The sequence below is a fragment of the Halichoeres trimaculatus genome, unplaced genomic scaffold (genome assembly GCF_033239565.1).
Source record: "Halichoeres trimaculatus isolate MK-OKI-2021-1 unplaced genomic scaffold, fHalTri1.1 fHalTri1_scaffold_23, whole genome shotgun sequence".
Lineage (NCBI taxonomy): Eukaryota > Metazoa > Chordata > Actinopteri > Labriformes > Labridae > Halichoeres > Halichoeres trimaculatus.
The window spans coordinates 21,037,655-21,055,835 of record NW_027437201.1 but is presented as its reverse complement, the minus strand read 5'-3'; the positions used below and the strand labels follow the sequence as shown (position 1 = coordinate 21,055,835).

The 18,181-nt window shown below is 39.4% G+C and overlaps 1 protein-coding gene and 1 long non-coding RNA gene across 4 annotated transcripts in view; one reads left to right on the top strand and one right to left on the bottom strand.

Moving 5' to 3' along the window:
• ntn2 (netrin 2) overlaps positions 1–18,181 on the bottom strand; it is a 68,149-nt gene that overhangs the window by 7,338 nt on the left and 42,630 nt on the right. For all 3 annotated transcript variants that reach the window (XM_074663887.1, XM_074663888.1, XM_074663886.1), the window contains exons 3-5: positions 16,130–16,318; positions 7,672–7,821; positions 4,240–4,293 (exon numbers count right to left, since the gene is read on the bottom strand). In XM_074663887.1, the coding sequence (XP_074519988.1) occupies positions 4,240–4,293; positions 7,672–7,821; positions 16,130–16,318 (393 nt within the window). The remainder of the gene's footprint in view (positions 1–4,239; positions 4,294–7,671; positions 7,822–16,129; positions 16,319–18,181) is intronic.
• LOC141785533 (uncharacterized) overlaps positions 1–18,181 on the top strand; it is an 87,997-nt gene that overhangs the window by 62,376 nt on the left and 7,440 nt on the right. The window lies entirely within an intron of this gene.

The window sequence follows — 18,181 nt, the reverse complement described above, 5'->3', positions numbered from 1 at the left end:
TCCTTGTGACTGTGAGGGAGTGGAAGAGTGGGCGATTTTCCAAGCTGGACATGAACAGAGCATTACAACTTAAATATTTAAGAATATTTATGTTGAATTTAATAAATTTAAGATTTAATTATTGTTGAATTTTATTTAATTCATATTTTTTACAACATGAACACAAAAAAGTACCGAAAATTGGTACTGTGGAGTACCAATACCAATTGCCAGGCAAGACATTAGCAAACTACAAAAAATGATGAGTTGGGAAATGTTATTGAATTCAAGTGTTCTTTCAAATTTCTTTTAAAATTTAACAAATTTCAAGATTGTTTCAAACTGTTGAATACTTTTTTTTACAACTTTGTTTAAATTTTTGCCAATTTTGGAAATTGGCCATTTTTGTCACATTTTGAAATTTTTGCAAATGTATTGTTTGTATATATATATATATATATATATATATATATTGCAATTTTTACATTTTTTTTTACAATTTCAAATTAACACAAAGTGCTTGATTAAAAGAACATTAGAAGTTACAGTAAAAAAAGTATAATAATAATGGAAAAAAAGTTACCCGATAACCCCTCATAAACACACATCAACATGCAACCCTCCCTCATCCACCCCCAACACACCAACCCACACCCCATAATGGGCAGAGACCTTAATGAGAAAACACTGAAGGGAATATAAGATGTGAAAACTCACGATAAGGAAATAAAACAACCAAATTAAAGAAACAAATAAGATAATGAAAATACTTAAAGACTAAAATGATGCTTAACTAAAACTTTTAGGTTCGGAATTAAAAAGCTGATACAAGCAGTGATATAAATAAGATAAACAATTACATTAAAGCAGACAAAAAGACAAATTATATGTATGAAACTCTAAATATCAAGACTAAATGTCTTTAAAAAAGAATAAGTCCTGAACTTGTGTAGATAAATAGGTAAATAAGTCAAACTCAGTTAAAAGCATTTAAGCTGTTTTTCAGTGTTGCTTATGGTTACGACTGGAACTGGAAACTCAACTTCACTGTGACTTTCAGACATGATCTTATTTTGTTTACAAATATATGGGATATATTTAGCTGAGGTAAACAGAGAAATTCCGGACTGAAATTGTACGGAAAGCCAAAGGGGTCATTTTTAAAACTGATTTTGGTTTGGTTTTCGTGAGGGGACAAGAAAAACTATCCAAGCCTGGAATGTCTGCATGAAACTGAAAAACCACATGGCACTCAGTGGACTGGTATCTGTGGTGAGGTCTCTCTGTGCTTTCAAAAGGAAAACCATTCAAGTCATGTTGCTTCCCAAAGACTACCAAATAAATTTTAAGACATGAAACAGTCTGATTAGAAAAAAAAAGGATTACACAAGAGGAGAGTCTGGGTGCTGTAGCGTTGATTTTTTTCAAGGAGGAAAGGATGGAGGAATGGAAGGAGGGCAAGAGGAGAGAGAAACAGGGGACTGAGACGCCCATAAAAATGTCCAGGAGGCTTGGCTGTATATCAGAGCGCTGGAGATTTTATTAGCCAGAGAGTGGAGAGGAGAGGAAGGAGGGGGAGCAGATGGCAGCTTCCAATAATCTGGGTGACTTTAAAAGGAAAACTATGAGCGGAGGTGTAGATGCTGACAGATGAGGAGGTGTGTGTGTGGATGGATTTGTGTGTCTGTGTGTTTCTAACCCTGTTCAGACAGACTGTCAATAGATGATGTTAGAGCTCACAACTTGCTTCAAGTCTTGGATTCTGAGCCAGCGTGTGGTTTCATATGCAGATCATTATCATGTAAGCAAGCATGCAGCTGTGACAGGCGTCGTTTGGAGGAGCTGTGCATGGATTTCATTACTGCCACTGTCTGCTGGTGTGTGGTGCACAGTGGCTTGGGCACCGTGTGTGTTTCCCATGAAGAGCCGCTCACTGCTGGCACTTCACCTGAAAAAGCTCTCGGTCAAAGCCCACTGACCCAGAAGACCAGCCCACTGAAAAACACTCACAATTGACTGTGGGGCTCTGGATGCCCTCTTTCCCTTCAGCCCCTCGTACTGTGCCATGACAAGGACAAATTGCATCTCCCGCCCCTTACACAAAAACATTTTGAGGCTCCGGCGACGCCTGTTGTATGGTAGTTCAGGAAAGAGAAAGATGGGGGAAATGCTCTTGAGCCTGAGGTGAATCGGCGATCAACGGGCCTTGTGTTTCAGGAGCCTGTAACATTTTCCCATGGAGGTAGGAAATCGGGACAAAGCTGGCATGAGCGTGTTGGTTTTCATTCGTTAGAAAGCCAAAGACACTTAAGAGGAAACAAAAAGGAGGCAGCAAAGTATTTAATGGGCATTCTGTTATATTTAAATTAATTAATTTTTGCTCTTAATATTGCCCCTCTTTATGCCCTTTCTGTTCTATTTTTTTTTCTATTTTTTTTTTATTTTTCTATTTTTTTTTATTTTATCCATTTGTTTAGTTGTTTATTTTTTATTTTTTTTCCATATATTTTGTATTTTCTTAATTTTTGTTAACTTCCACAAACATTTGATATTTATTTTTAATTTATTTTAATTTAATTTGATTTGATTTTATTATGTTGAATTTAATTAAATTTAGTATAGTTCAATTTAATTTAATTTTACTTTATTTTATTTTATTTAATTTTTGTCCTTGATATTGCCCCTCTTTTTGCCTTTTCTAGTCAAATTCTTTATTTTTCTATTTTTTTATTTTATCTATTTGTTTGTTTGTTTATTTACTTTTATTATTTTTCCATATATTTTGTCTTTTCTTAATTTTTGTTAACTTTTTGCTTTGAAGTATACTAAAACATTTACCAAGAAGCTTGTTTGGTTAACAGCATATTTAATTTTAAGTTTTTTCTTAGTTCATTATTTGATTTTTGTTCATTCATCTTGAATCATGCGGTCTATCTATTTATTTATTTTTATTTCTGTGACTTTATTTTTTTTATATATATATTTTTTGTAATTATAATAGTCCTCGCCTGAAGAGACATGGCCCTCTTCTAGCCCAGCTAGTTATAATTATTTTTCTTATTTTTATTATTATTGTTATTATTCTTAACAACAACTAAGATAAATTATTAATTTAGCTTTTTTTTTCTCCATTTAATTCATTAATCACTTTATTTATTTGTTTGTTTTCTAATTTATGTATTTATTTATTTATTTATTATTGTATTGGTTGCTTTTCAATTCAGTTAACCTTTGTTATCCTCAATGCGAATTACTCTATTATTTTTGTGAACTACATGATTTGCTAGTGCCAGGATGCACATATTCATTGTAACTAATGGAAAAACTTAAGTTGTTTACATACCAACAGTTTAACAAAGAGAGCGTGGGACATTCATTTCTCATATTGGATTAAACTTTTAGGTTGCTCTAGTATCAATATCAGAAGAAACTCTATGTTCTTTCTCTTGCTTCTTGTTTCCATTTGTGAAACTAAGTTTGACCTCCAGCTTCAGCCGAACCCTGTGAAGTTAGCCTCTTAAGCCAATCAAGACATTCTTCTCCAACACCTCATTTCCTCTCACTCTCTGTGACCTTTGAAACACAAGAAGTCCATAAGTCAAAGGTGTAATTTGCACTGAGCTTTCTGACAAATTTGTCATTTGTTGAAGAGAAATTGTATAAAAACAGTAAAACCATACGCTTTAAATAACCCGGCAAAGTGGGGGGCTACGACCCGCAGCCTCGCTGATGATATATGTCATAACCCGGCCAATGAATCAACATTTCCAAATCAACACCGTCGTTTAAATCAGAAAGCCACAGAATGAAAAATACGGGCAGGGTAATCGACTGGAGCCTAAATTGGCCTGTTAAAGGGAGAGACTGAACAAATTTCCCCTCAATGACTTGCCAGCTCCTTTTTCACGCCTCAGACTCTCCTTCCACTGTATCTCCCAGCTCCAGCTAATCACCTCAGCTGTCTATCTGCTGGCTTTGGCTCCAAGCTGCTGCCGTACTCTAAACGCAGCGAGGGCTCCGCTAACTTGAGGTTAGCGGCTCAGGAGCTTGTGCCAAGGACACAGGTTTTTAAGACAATGGAAAACTCTGAAGGCCCCAGTGCGTTCGCTCTCTGTGCTGCACTTCAAAAGAGACGGACCCACCCTTTATTAGTATTTATTCCACACCTCAAAAGTCTGATCCAGAAATATGAAAAATGTGTTTTTGTTCCTCTTGTAAAGCAGAGCTGCTCATGGGTGAGGTGCAGAGGGGTTCACTAACCTGCTGGTTCCTCTGTGCTGCTCACCACAGCTGTCGGGTTCACCACCGGGATTTCTGAAGACGAGACAGAAACAAGAAGCACAAAGTTAATTCTTTGGTTGAGTCTATACCTGAAAATATGTAACTAATCAAACGTTAGAGTCTGTGTGTGGTCAGAGACAGGCAGTGGTGTAAACGGACAAAGTAAAAGGTTTGGGGAGGATCTGTACTTTACTTGAGTTTCTATATTTATGGCAACTTTCACTTTTGGTGTGTTTTGCACAAAAAACTGTTTTTCTCATATCAAGCTGTGACTAATCTCAGAGAGACCGCACCACCGCACACAGTCTGGGAATATTCCTCAGAGGCATCCATGGTGATGGTAGAGACACCACCACACCGCCACCACCTGCTAGTTTAGCTTCAGAAGAACACAGACACCTGTCGGCATATCTCAAAAAACATTTTCGTTTTTGTCTTTCACTTTTATGGGAGTAGATTTCAAGTCAGATATCTGTACTTTTACTCAAGTACGGCTTTCAAGTTTATATACACTGGATACATGAGGTACAAAAAGAGTTGGTAAAGACCAGGGGTCAGCAATCTTGACTGTTAAGGGAGCCATTTTTCCTCAGCTCACCTCGATAAAAGTCACAAAATCTACTTTATCTAAGCAATAAAGACAATAATGTGTATAAAATTCTGAACATTGTTTAAATGTAGAAAATTGTTATCTAACTATCTATCTTTATATTAACAAGAAAATTGTCTTATTTATAAAATTTTACGTTTTTTTAAAAATTTTTTAATAAATTTCCAAAATTTGCCAAAAAATTGAAATTACCAAAATTTCAAAAACTTTCAAAAAGTTGCAAAGTTAAAAAAAATGTAAACTTCAAATATTTGTGAAAATATTACAAATTTTAGAAATTAAATCATTTTGGTTAAAATAAATAAATAAATAAATAAATAAAGAAATGAAATCAAATGTAAAAAATGTGCAAAAAAATTCAAATATATGTAAAAACTTAATTGAAAAAAATAAAACGAAAAACATTTTTAAAAAAGGTCAAATTAAAAAAAAAAACATTTCCTGGAAAATTGATATTTTTCAAAGTTAAAAAAAATTGCAAAAATTCCCCCCAAAAAATGTATGAAAATTAAAAATGTATATATTTTCAAATCTTTGAATGTTTTTGAAATAATACTTGAATTTGATTACCTAAAATAATAATACATCTCAACTCATCATAATTTGCTGTTTGTTAATGTTTTGCCGCATTTCAAGCCTGTATATGAATCTGGCACATTGTCAGTTAAATTAATCCATCCACACAGAATTAAAATCTGTATATTTTTATGTTTTTCTTTTATTTTTGTGTAAATTAAAAAAAAATGAAATTTCTTTTTTTTTTTATCACAAAAGAAATCAAAAACATGAAAAAAATTGTAAGTCAATCAATAAAAAAATAAAAAAAATCTTGATGACATTGCTGAACTCATCATTTTTTATTTTTTGCTAATGTCTTGCTATATATCAGGCATGTATATTAAGCTGGCATGTTGTCAGTTAAATGAATCCATCCACACAGAATTAAAATCAGTATTTTCTTCCAGATTAGTCTTTTTGTAGATGTAGTTATCTTCCCAGGGCTGTAAAACTTGAGGTTAGCCACAGGTGCATGGAAAGTTGGTGGGCTGTTGATGTTGTAGGAGGTGAAGTAGAGCGGTGGCAGGCTTTATTGACAGATGGGATGAGGATTTATTCTTTATTTAAATTATACTTTTTTAAAGCTTCAAGGAGCCACTGCAATTGAGTCACAGGGCCGCAGGTTGAAGACCCTTGGTTTATGACTGGAGCAATAAAGCCACGAAACCAGGTTTAAGAGAAGTGTTCAGAGCTAAAGTGTCTTAGCTCACTGAGGGCAGAGGGAGAAAACACCAGGCGTGTCATTCAGTAGGTTTTGATTGTGATGTACGTCAGTTACGCACATTAAAACACATGGGGCGAGGCAGGCAGATATGCTAGATAAACACTGACAGACTGACGGCGAAGCTTATTGGTGGTTAGAGGGAAGACAGGCTCACATAAACCACGCATTCCTGAGACTAATGTGGTGGTTTCACCATGTTTCTGAAAGAGACGCAGAGATTGTAAGACCAAACCGTCCCCGATTAGAGCACCACATTTAAGCTTTTGGTCAGAGCCAGTTAATTCACCACAGATTTAGAGAGTAAGCCAATGTGGTGAGGTCAGGTCTTTCACAACCGGCACATTTGCTGCATGTGAGGCAGGGTGGACTCTTTGAGGCACTTTGATTCAAACGGGAAGGTGGCTGCGTCAGATTAGCCAGATGCTAGGTTAACTCTGCTGTGCAATCTCCATACAGGCATGCTCAGACAGATGGACAGATGGCAAAGGGGCAATTTGGGTTGGATCATCTTGAGACAGATGCAGCCCTCCCTTAGCGAGCCGTGCCCGTTGGCTTCTCTAAAAAGTGCCTCATGGAATTCCTCCAGGACATCTCTGCTAATCGTATGCAATTTTCCAATACAAATGCTAATGCTAACAACCGGCTTTTACCGCAAAGAGAGTTACTGGAACGCCGGCTTAGCATCCACCCAGAGGATCTGCTTTTGATTGGATTTGGAGGTTGAGGGCTTGAACCAAGTGAGTGGGAGTGTGTTGGCGGGAGGTAGGGAGGGGGGGGCTGTTGGAAAGCTTTTTTTAGGCAAAAGCAGCAGTTGTCCCTCTGACGTTACGGACGCCCTGCCAACAAAAACAAACAAGGTCATGAAGCTTTCTGGAGGCAGGCACAGCTGCTCGAAGCCACTCATCGACAGATGATGAGAGGATCGCTGCCATCGTACTAATTGGCTGCTTAATGGACTTGTCTCCTGTCATGGGGTCTAAGGGCTACACAGTTTTCATTAGCAGCACTCAAAAAGGATCCAAATCTGCGCGTGTACTTCAGCGCACATCACATGAGCGGACTTTGCCATCCATGACCACAGTTGTTTTCTCCTTCTCACCCGTACGCCATCTGCTCCGTGAGCCGCGTGTGAGAGGAACAACATGGCAGCATGTGGCACAGTGTGGCACAGCTCGGTACGACACTGGGCGGCACGGTTGGTGATTATGTGCCGTCTCTGCCAGCGCTGCCTGGCACTCGTGGCGGTGGAAAGTAGTCTTGTATTACACATGCTTGGCTCATGGAGAAGTTTCATAATCCAGGCGTTGAAATGGAAGCTTGTGGCAGAAAATTAAAAGCCTGATGTGGTAAACAAGCAACAACACCAGTGCTATCATAAAATTAGCATGATATAACTGTTTTCATGCTAACTGTGTGAATGCTCTGCCATTATCAGGATGTTTTGCAGTTTTGTGCATTGACCCACTGGAGACAGTGTTTTCAGTTTAACACTGATGGATAGTAGTCGTGAGTCACTCACTGATGCACGGGGCCACAGGCGAGCGGCTCTGCTGGTAGCCCTTAGCGCAGCGGTTGCAGGTGATGCCGGTGACGCCGTCCTTGCAGGGGCACTGGCCTGTGGTCTGGTTGCAGGTCTTGCCGGCAGCGCCAACGGGGTGACAGTCGCAGGCTGGTGGAAGAAGAAAGAGAAAGATATGGTTAACTGCCAATGAATGCAGAGAAAAGGGTGTTGGATCAAACTTGTGTCGTGGTAGGAAGAAAAATATAAACTTCTGTAGATGGGAGCACTGAAATAAAAAAACTGTCTTGGAAGGAAATTGATAGCAGATTGTAATAAAAACAACAGGAACCAGGAAAAGGTTTTGCATTTAGAGCATCACAGTTAGAGATCGAGTCAAACACCTCTGTCCTCATCTCTTCTGGACGGTGACACATGCCCCGCTGTTTCTTCACTTCCCGAAAGTTTCTGCTGGTGCCCGGAGAACGCCAACAGAAACAAGTTATCCTCCAGTCGCCTCGCTTTGGCAAATCTTTTATGGCTTCTCCTGGTTTAAGCCTCTTAAGCAACATGAGTCTTTTTTTGTTTTAAGAGCTGTTAAATACAAGAGCTGGCGTGTTGGTGCAAAGCTCTCAGAGAGTTTTACTAGAAGAGGATGACAGGGAGGGGGTGAAGCAGCACATCAGGCGGTAAGAGAGAAAACCAGAGATGGGTTAGACTGGGGGTCTGCAACCTTTACTGTTAAAGAAACCATTTTGTCTCAGCTCACCTGGATTAAAGTCATTCAGGAACCACAAAATCTATTTTATTTTCACAATAAAGATGTTAAAGAAGATCAAATTCTACATATAATTAGTAGTAGTAGGTAGTGAATAAATATCTTAAAGGGAAGGTTTTTTTTAAATATAAAATTAATGTGATTCTATCAGTGATGTAATAGTGTAAGACTTTTTTTTTTAAAACAACTCCCCCAACTGTTTATAAAATGCAATAAATAGAATAAAATATTCAAAAATTTGCAAAAAATGTTAAAGAAAATTTAAGCTTTGAAATAACTTTTCACAAAATTTGACATATTTATAATTTTTTTCTTTTTTTTCAAAAATTGGGAGTAAAAAAAAATTCAGAAAAATTTTCAAATGTTGCAAAAATTTTTGAGAAGTTTTCATATAATAATAAAAAAAACTGAAAATTCAAAATTGGGAAAAAAATCAAAATTTGTAAACCTTAGAAAAATTGCAAAAATTTAAAAAAAAATCACCAATTTTTAAACTGAAGCAAAGCTGCAAAAGAAGAAACAAAAGACTAACATTTATTTTCATCCGTCACTTAGTAGTTTGTCTGGCTGGTCTGCTGCTTCTTCTGTTGGAAAAACAGGCACAAGCAAGAACAAATGATTAAACTTATAGTGACTCGACTGCAACACGATAGCTGTAATTGTCCAAGATTATCAAGAAAAGACAAGAAAGGCCGAGTTCCAGTTTGGGGAAAAACCCTGTAACCCAACAGTTTGCTGCAGAGCCTGCCAGTGGAAGGCAGCTGCGAACATGCCACGCTTTCTTCCAGCCACTTGACGGAACTGTGAATGTGTTTATTTGCACCGGACATTTTTGAGCTCTTACAACAGAGGGGGGAGCCTGAGGACCCTACCACCTGTTGACTGGGCAGAGGGAGGCTTTAAACGGCTGAAACTGACCCAAGAGTGATCGTGTGTGTCTGGCGGCGGGGTGGGAAGGGGATTAACTGCGGCTCAGATCTTCAGAAACACGTTTGCCTTTTTCCGGCGAGGCCGAGCGGTCCACAGGTGTCAAAGTAGCTGCGCTCCGTTTGAAGCCGAGACGTAAATCTGATGCTCCAGCGTCCGTGCAAAATCCCCACCGCTTGAGTCACGCAAACCCAACCGGGAAACTTAAGCTCTGGGGACATTTTTTAAAAGTCTCTGCCCAACCTAAGTCAGAACACATCTGGAGGGGGAAGAAGCTGGACCCAGATGATGAGGGTCGGTTTGAACAGTGGTTTCTGGATCCTCTGCTGCTTCAACCTCTTGGTACTTTTATTACAGAGCCAGATCTAGCCACAGTCGCTCAGACTTGATGGATTATTGAAGAATCTCTGGTATTTATGGTGTTTGGCCTTTAAGTCATGCTTAGGAGTACGGTGGCCTAGCAGACCAATCAACCATCTGAGGGGGAATGTGCTGCAGAAACGGCTTAAATGCATTAACACATGCAAAGATGGGCTTCCAGCATTTTCTTTTGTATGTGCGTCTATCGTGAGGTTATTTTACCCTCAGATTGCATGTGTCCATTTGTTTCTATTGTTTTTTTTTTGGTGCTTTTACATGAGCATGACAACCTGGACGAGACCCATCTGACGATTCATTTACACATAGTTGTGGTTAATCTTTGAGACTCGACTTTGAGAAGCTAAGAGTTGAAAAAAGACTTTTTTTTATCAATAACAGTAACTCTGCCCTGATTGAAGGTTTGTTTCTCTCTGGAGTGGAAGAACAAAGTCTGGAGTTGGTCTGTCAGAGACATGTGGCCACTCAGCTGAGCCGATTATCGGTACCAATATTCAACATTTAGAGGGATATCAGTATCTGTCTCTTTAGTGAATTTGACAGCCGATAAGAAACCAGTTTAAAACTTTCTTAATTTGGCTCTGATGCAGTCACTATCCTGTCTCTAGTGTGGATGTTTGATACCACTCTTTTTCAGACCCATACCAGTACGAGTATGAAAATTCATTTTGATCAAAGACAGCACAGTCACTCTGACATTAAGTCAAAAATAAAACACAAACAGCTCTCTCTTTGTCCGTTTCTTGAATTTTTTTTTTGTCTCTTTTTCATCATCTTTGTATTTGGAGCGGATCATTACTTTGTATGGTTCATTGTTGGTCATGGACACCAAACTTTTTGGGTCTTCAGCGATATTCTTACTACTTCTTCTCCTGTGTTTGTCTGGAGATCCTACATGTAACCATGGCTGCATTGTTCACATGGGATATCAGCTGTTAGCAGCCTGTAGCATGTCAGTGCTAACTGGTGCAAGGCCGGATGTTTCCCACAAGGTGAGGAGAAGGAGGTTCTCAGGTGTGAGCTAAGAAGTGACGACATGGACCTGTCCTTCCATCCATCGTTATTGGGAACGTAAGATCTATCTCCAGTAAGATGGATGAGCTAGCTGTGCTAACCTAGCAACAGAGGGAATACCAGAGGGCAGAGTAGCATCATGCTATTCACAGACATGGCTAAAGGAGCTAACACCAGACACCAACGCCACATTGGAAGAGCTTCACCTGCTGTGAGCAGACAGGATCCAGGAGACAGAGACTGAACAGACTGCTGAAGAAGCTCAGTCCTGTACCCTGTGGAGGTGGAGGCTGGCTGACTGGACAATGATGGACAAGCTGTCAGCATCTATTTTCTTATGGAGCTTTTTGCACTTTCTATACACTTTCTTACTTTTTTTATTGATTGGTGCTGTGACTTTAATTTTGTTGTGCTTGTTAAAATAACAATAAAGTCCTACTCTTTTCTAACAAAGTAAAACAGTTTAATCGTTAACTCTCCCTGGATCATTCATGTTGTCTGAACAGGAAATGACACACATTTGCCGTGGTGTCAAACAGCAGCAAGTAGCACCAACTACTGGTGAGGAGGACTTACTCCACTTGGGATATTTTTGCTTTGAGTATTGGCTGCTGGTATCGGCAGCCTCGCGAGCACCGATACTTTGATAAAAGGCTGGTATCGGCCCCACTGTACCATCTGATGGGTGACAGGCAGAAACACTTTTTGCAAACTTGATGTCCTGTAGAAAACTTTAGGGATCTATTTATTTCTTTAAGTGTTCATTAAACTTTATAACCCGGCTGTTTAATTAACATATGCTTAAAGGCATCTATTATTATTTGTATTATTCAAAATTCTGACACCAGTATTTTCACTTTTACTGCAAATGAATTTCTGCTCCCAATATTGGTATCGGCCTCCTTGAATATCGATGATTGGTATCGGTCCTGAAAAAAACACATCAGTCTATCTCTACTTAGCATCAAAAGCTATCGTATGGTTTCATCCCATTAGGACAAGGTGTGGGTGATGCTGTGACTAACTTGTTCTCGTTCACTAAACATCCAGAAACTGTCTGATCTAAAGGTCTACAGGCGTCTGGACGATGACGGGGTGATGGTGTCGATCTCCGTCCTCCTTGAACTGCTTTTCTGAAGTTTTATGTGCAGGAGCTCGAGCCGTTAATCAGCAGTAAAAACGTCCTCAGAGGTTGATGACTTTTCAAGCCTCTGCGCCCTCAGACTTGTGCTGGGATTTGTAGTCCTTTGACAGGTATTTGCCCACTTTAACTGCATGGGTGGGTACACATGGCCTGAAATACCTTCGAGGCCTGCTTCATATGTTGTTTGCAGGTGACACCGTTGGAGTGTCGTATTTTTAACCCTTGTTTATAAAGAGATTTTTGACATTCCTTTGTAATTTGGTGTTAAAACCCATCGGTGACCTCACGGCTTTTGTCCTCTGTGTGGCCTTTGAGTTTAACTCTGAATACATCTTCCTATAAAGATTGCATTGTCGGACACAGCAATGATTTGTTCAGGATACTTCAATTCAAGAAACTTTCACCAAAGTCAGCTACAAAATATGAGTGATACCTGAAGAAATACAACTTTTTTAATCTTAAATTTCTCCCGTCTGTCTTTGTGGAGGTGGTGTTGGCAATGGCAGGAAAAAAAAAAAGAGTGTCTGGGCTCTTATTGTCGGAGCAGATTTGATCAGAAACAGACGTGGCCTATTTGTCCGCTCAGCTCTCCACACTCTTGTCTCACCTTTGGAAAACACCTGTATTTTATTGTTTCAAGTCCATTTCAGACACGACACCCTCCCCCTCTGCAGCCGTGACCTCTTCCCTGACCCTCACACATGAAGATAAAACACAGAGGAGATCAAAACCAAGAGAGGAAGGTCTGAGGCTTGAATCAGCCATGGAAAGAGAAACCATAAGTTGAGAGGGAAGAGCAGACGGCGGTTATAAACAATCACAGGAGATGGAGGAGCTGGAGGAGGAAAGCAGAGAGAAAAAGCCGAGGCAGAGGAGAGAACGACGGCTCCTGGAAAGGCTGCGGGATCGCTCCGATCAATCACAGAGCCGGCAGCTCAGCGGAGGCTTTTCGGACGTTTGCTTTCATTTCCGTCACATCTGGGGCCTTTCGCGAGGGAGGGAGGGAGGGAGATAAACTGTTTACCACCTGATCTTTGGGCTTTGATAAGGACAAATTGCAGCGTCAGGGGTCACGTGTGAGAGCGAGAGGGAACCGTGCACGCCGGTGCTACAGGAAATGGAAAACGGGGGAACAATTTGCGCAGGAGGACGCACGTCTCAGGACGGATCTCCAGCCAGGATGGAGGCAGATATCTGTCTCAGCGCTCAGGTCGAATGACTTAACTTTAAAGCATGCGACTAAGCCACGATAAAGTGCGTGATGAATTGCTCGAGTGCTTTGCAAAACCAATAACGTGCTGTTTCTAACCTCCTGGTGTTGTGTTACCTCTCGGGTCGGCTGCAGAAGGAAAACTGAGCGGAAGCCAGTGGGAGATTCTTGACATGAATTTCAACCAAACGATCTTCGCTGGCAACTTTTTCTGGATGTGAGTCTGTACCTTCATCTGGAGCTGCAGAGTGAAATAAAACCACCTCGCTGCCGTTGAGTCAAATATTACCCTGAGTGAGCAACAAGTTCAGGAAACTAGTGTTCCTGCAAAGCGTCCAGCAGGAGAAGAGAAATACTTTCACTACAAATGAAATATTAAAGATGTGAAATATATTTTCCATGAGGAAAGCCTTGGATAAGTGAGTATGCTGTGTGTTTTTAGCAGGATGGCCAGAAAACTATCAGGGAAAGTATCGATTCATTTCCCCCTGCTGTGGTGAAGTCTGTTTTTTAATCCAAACATGCATAACCGAGCATGTTTCCAATCATAACTTTAAAAAAGTCTCTTAGACGTGACATAATAACTGAAGTATTAGTGTAATCAGATTAATTCAGTCAGCTTGTGTTTGAAATTTCTCTAAACATCCAGAGGAAACGAAGAGTCAAACAGAACTTAAAGTCATAATCTGTGACGTTTTCGTACGAGAAAATATTAAACTGGCTACTTTATTCCTGATTCATATTAAACAAAGGGATCGTTTTCACTTCCTGGAGGAATATTACCAAGTATGCTCTATTTATGAATTAAAATGGGACTGATCCAGACGCTCTCAAATATAACTCGAGAGGACGCGGACAGAAACAGATTACAGCTGCTGGAAACGGTTACAGAAGTGTCTGATTCTTTTATTTTTCCCTTTAAAGGAAAAATCTGATGACTTCTTATCATTTTGATAGATTAGAGCAGTGGTTTTCAAAGTGGGGGCAGTGGCACCCTGGGGGGGCCGCCAGGGAACACAAGGGTGAAAAAATAGAATGGAGTTTTTTATAGTGTTTATATTTATATAGTGTTGTTTTTATAACCATTCATCCTGAACATACAAGACGTAAAGTGCTGTTATTGTTGGGTTCACATATTTCAGATTATACCTAAACAAACATCATGGCTGAAACTTCACCATGATGATGTAATGACCCGTATCGACCTGCCAGTTTTGTGCCTGTCATTAAGCGTTCTAAAAAACTGAACTTTGAGGCACTTCCCTTGTCTATAACTGCTGAATAAATGTAAGAAAGGAGTATCCCATCTTAACAGAGCTCTTAAAAACCTTGAAAAGTGAATTAAAAGTTAGAAAAAACCTGCTTTAAGTTGACATTTCTTTACATATTACGAAATGTTGCCTGTTGGTTTCCAAAGGGGGCCCCGGCCAGAAGAAAACCCTGTTTTGTTTTTTTGTTTTTTTTTGGGGTGGGGTTGTATTTCCTTCAACTTGCAACCCCAAAAACAGTGGCGTCAGAGACAGATGACCCCCTACTGTGGGTATACACCAAGAGATCGACCGAAAACAGACACAAACTGAAAACAAAAGCCTGAACTTCTTTCATTTATAAGTAATTTTTTTGGCTTTTTTTGGCAGAAAGAGGAGGACAGTGGATAGAGTGTGAGGTGACAGGCGGGAGCACGACCTAGACTGCTAGGCCATACATGTTCCAGAAAAACTCAATTTGGCTGATCGTTTGAAAACTAGACTACCTATGAGCGCATATTGCTGTTTTTCCTAAGTTAACCCGTCACCACTGACACTGTCGTTACCCTGGTTTGGTCGTCTTGAGGGTCTTTGACAAAGAAATATAGAAACAGATCAAACATTTTTTGTTTGAAGATTTTGTGTAAACTTAGCTCATATATTTGTTAATATTTTAACTATAATGAATGAAAAATAAAGGTGTAAACCTTTTTTTTTATGTTCACCAACGGCGAAAAGAGAAGTTTCAGTAACTCCACAGAAATACAGTTTCTTCGTTTTCAGACTGATCCAGTGATTTTAACAGACCGTCATTAATTATCATTCAAATATTGAATAGAAATGAAGAGTAATGACACATTTTTTGATTATAAAAATGTCCATCAATTTAAATTATTATTCATCTTAAATTATTATTTATTTAAAATTATTTTTAATTAATTTTATTTTTTTTATTTGTTTTAAACTATTATTTAATTATTTTAAAACATTTATTTTACATTCTTATTTATTTATTTAAAATTATTTATTTATTAATTTATTATTTTTATTTTTATTTATTTATTTATTTATTTTTTGAGGATAATGTGCTGAGTCTGCTGCCAGAGAAAATTGTTAATCTTATATTACCTGTTCCTGTATGAAGAAAAATAATAAGCGTGCCGTGTGCCAGCTTTCGGAAAAATTCAATTAAAACTTTAAATACTAAAAAACAAACAAACAAAAAAAAACAATTAAAAAAATGGACATCATCTTACTCGGCTCAAAGTGAGGTTGCCACAAAAACTGCTCCCCTTGGTGGCTGGCTGTAGTATCGGTCAAAAAATCCATCTCCCAGTCATTCCAGATGGGCTGTGGTCAAACTTTAAAAAATTCACACACCTCGTAGAAATGTTGTGGTGATTTGAAGATACCATTTGGCTGTCTATTCAAGTCTTCTCTTTTTTCTGAAAAGTTTGTTTTCATTAATTATAATAATTAATTATAAGGTTAAAAATTAGGTTTTGCGGCATGTTTAATTGATGATTGACTGCTGCTGTTCTTGTGTATTTTTTTCGGGGATTGTAAAATATGTCGAGAGGTAGAGTCAAGAAGAGATTAGACTCTTGAAAGAAAAATTTTATATATATTTTAGTCACCCAACTCCACTCAGATTCTCCCAGAATCCCTCAGTTTCTACTGCATACGGCACACGTGACAGGGGAATTTGGGCTTCAAAACCGTACAATGGTAAAAGTCTATGGCACAGACCTGTAAGTGGAGCACTCTGTGGTGCAGCTTACCTTTGCAGGCCCGTCGGTGCGTGATGGGTCTGGCCATGTCCCTGTAAAAACCCTCCTTGCAGTAGTGGCAGTGGCGGCCTGCGGTGTTGTGTCGGCAGTTCATGCACACCCCTCCGCTCTTCCTCCCTGACAGCTTGTACAGCTCCATGTTGAAGCGGCAGCGCCGAGCGTGGAGGTTACAGTTGCACGCTGAAAAGAGAAAGAGGAGGGTTAAGAGCGTCACTCGTGTGATGACATACGTAATGTAGGTATTTGTCCTCTCTGAGGTGAAACGTAAGTGAGCCTGGATTAAACGCTCACATGGCGTCTGCGCTGAAACATACGTCCATGTGCGGCTCAGGGAGCCGGGGGATTTTTTCCTATCAGGCAGCAGTGAGCGGTTTATAATCTACGCCGCGGCTCGGTGCTTGGCTGCTATTCCAGAGCTCATCAATCAAAAGTGATATTTGCAGAGCTCATTTTCTCCGTTTCATAATTAATGAGTCCAGCTTCTCTCAGCCCCATTAGTTATTAATCACTGGAAAGAGGGACGTTAATTTCATGAATCACTGATGAGTAAAACTCCTAAGATCTATTAAAAGCGAGAGCAGCTCACATAAAGGGACGGGCTCGGGCGGGCTGTCTCCTAAATGAGGCGATCTGCGATATATGGGACGTGTGGAGTGAGGTTATATCTCCTCCCAGTCCCACTTCAGATCCACAAACCCCGTCCGCTCTCTCCACATGTGGGGCTTACGTTTGCGAAGCTGCCCCTTCGTGTTTGCGTAAGATGGAGTTTGATCCAGACCCTCTGCTGGTTAAATCAGAGTCAGACCTGCGGACCTGAAGACTTGGCCCTGGCTTCAAAGACCACTTCAGCCCGGCTCAGCTCCAGTTCAGAGTTATCCGCGGATAAATTAGAAACGAGTAAACAACAGCAGAGCGATTTGACCCAAAGCATCAACAGTTAAAGTACAGAGGGATTATTAAAGGATTACAATCCAGGGTGATATTAATTACTTTAATCCAGAGGGCTGTGTTTGAAAAACATGCTAACAATGGAAGTTTACAGCAGGATAAGACACAACAATGGGCCGTAAGTGAAGACAGAGCGGCTGGAGATGTGACAGACTCTTCTGTGTGGCTCTGCATGCAACACGATGAGCGATGAGTAGGAAGCAGACGATGTTGATTGAGACATTTATTTTCTTTTTGGAGCATTTGCAGTCTCAGCCCAGCTCTCAGCGGTTGTTAGAGCATGTGTAACTGTTTAAGTAGCCTGTATACTGCGTAGGGTCTGCTTGTCATGAGAACGAATAGCTCTGGAAGCTCTCTCCACATTTCTGATATTGAATTTTTGGCCTCAGTTTGACAAAAACGCTTTATTTCAAAAATGTGTTCTGCAGATCGGCTCAGATGCTCACTGTGCTAACAATCAACAGGGCAATTAACAAAAGCCTGAACGTTCTGTGCAGCTTTTTCTGCCTTGGAGGAACAGTTTAACATTTATTAATGTAGATAAAGCAGAAAAAGTGTCACTTCTCTGATTCTCTGATGTTTTTGAAGTTGCATTTGAAGAAATTTTGTGCAGACTAGAGGTCGACCGATATGGGTTTTTTGGGGGCCGATGCCGATGCTTTCCAAATTTGGGCAGCCGATGCCGATATGCATAGCCGATTTTTCCAATTTGATATTCAGTGCGATTGTTAAATAAATATATATTTATCACATTTTTGTGAAACGCAGCAATTTCTGAGCAACTAAAAGAAATCTATTACAACAAGTCGTGTCCAGTCCTCTGAACATTTATTCAGCTTTCAAAACAATGAAATATTTTGTCTGAGTAAACACACAGTGTAACAAGCAGTAGTAAACATTAACACTCTTCTTAAAATGTCAAAAAAGAAATTTAAACTTATTAATATAATCTGAACAAAAGTATGTAATGTATCCAAGTGGTTCCACAAGTTTGAGGTGCTCATCTTTTTTGTGCCTGATCAAAAATTGCGTCATTTTATACAACGGATCAAAAATCGGCTTTTTAAAAGAAAATACGGCCGATGGCCGATAGAG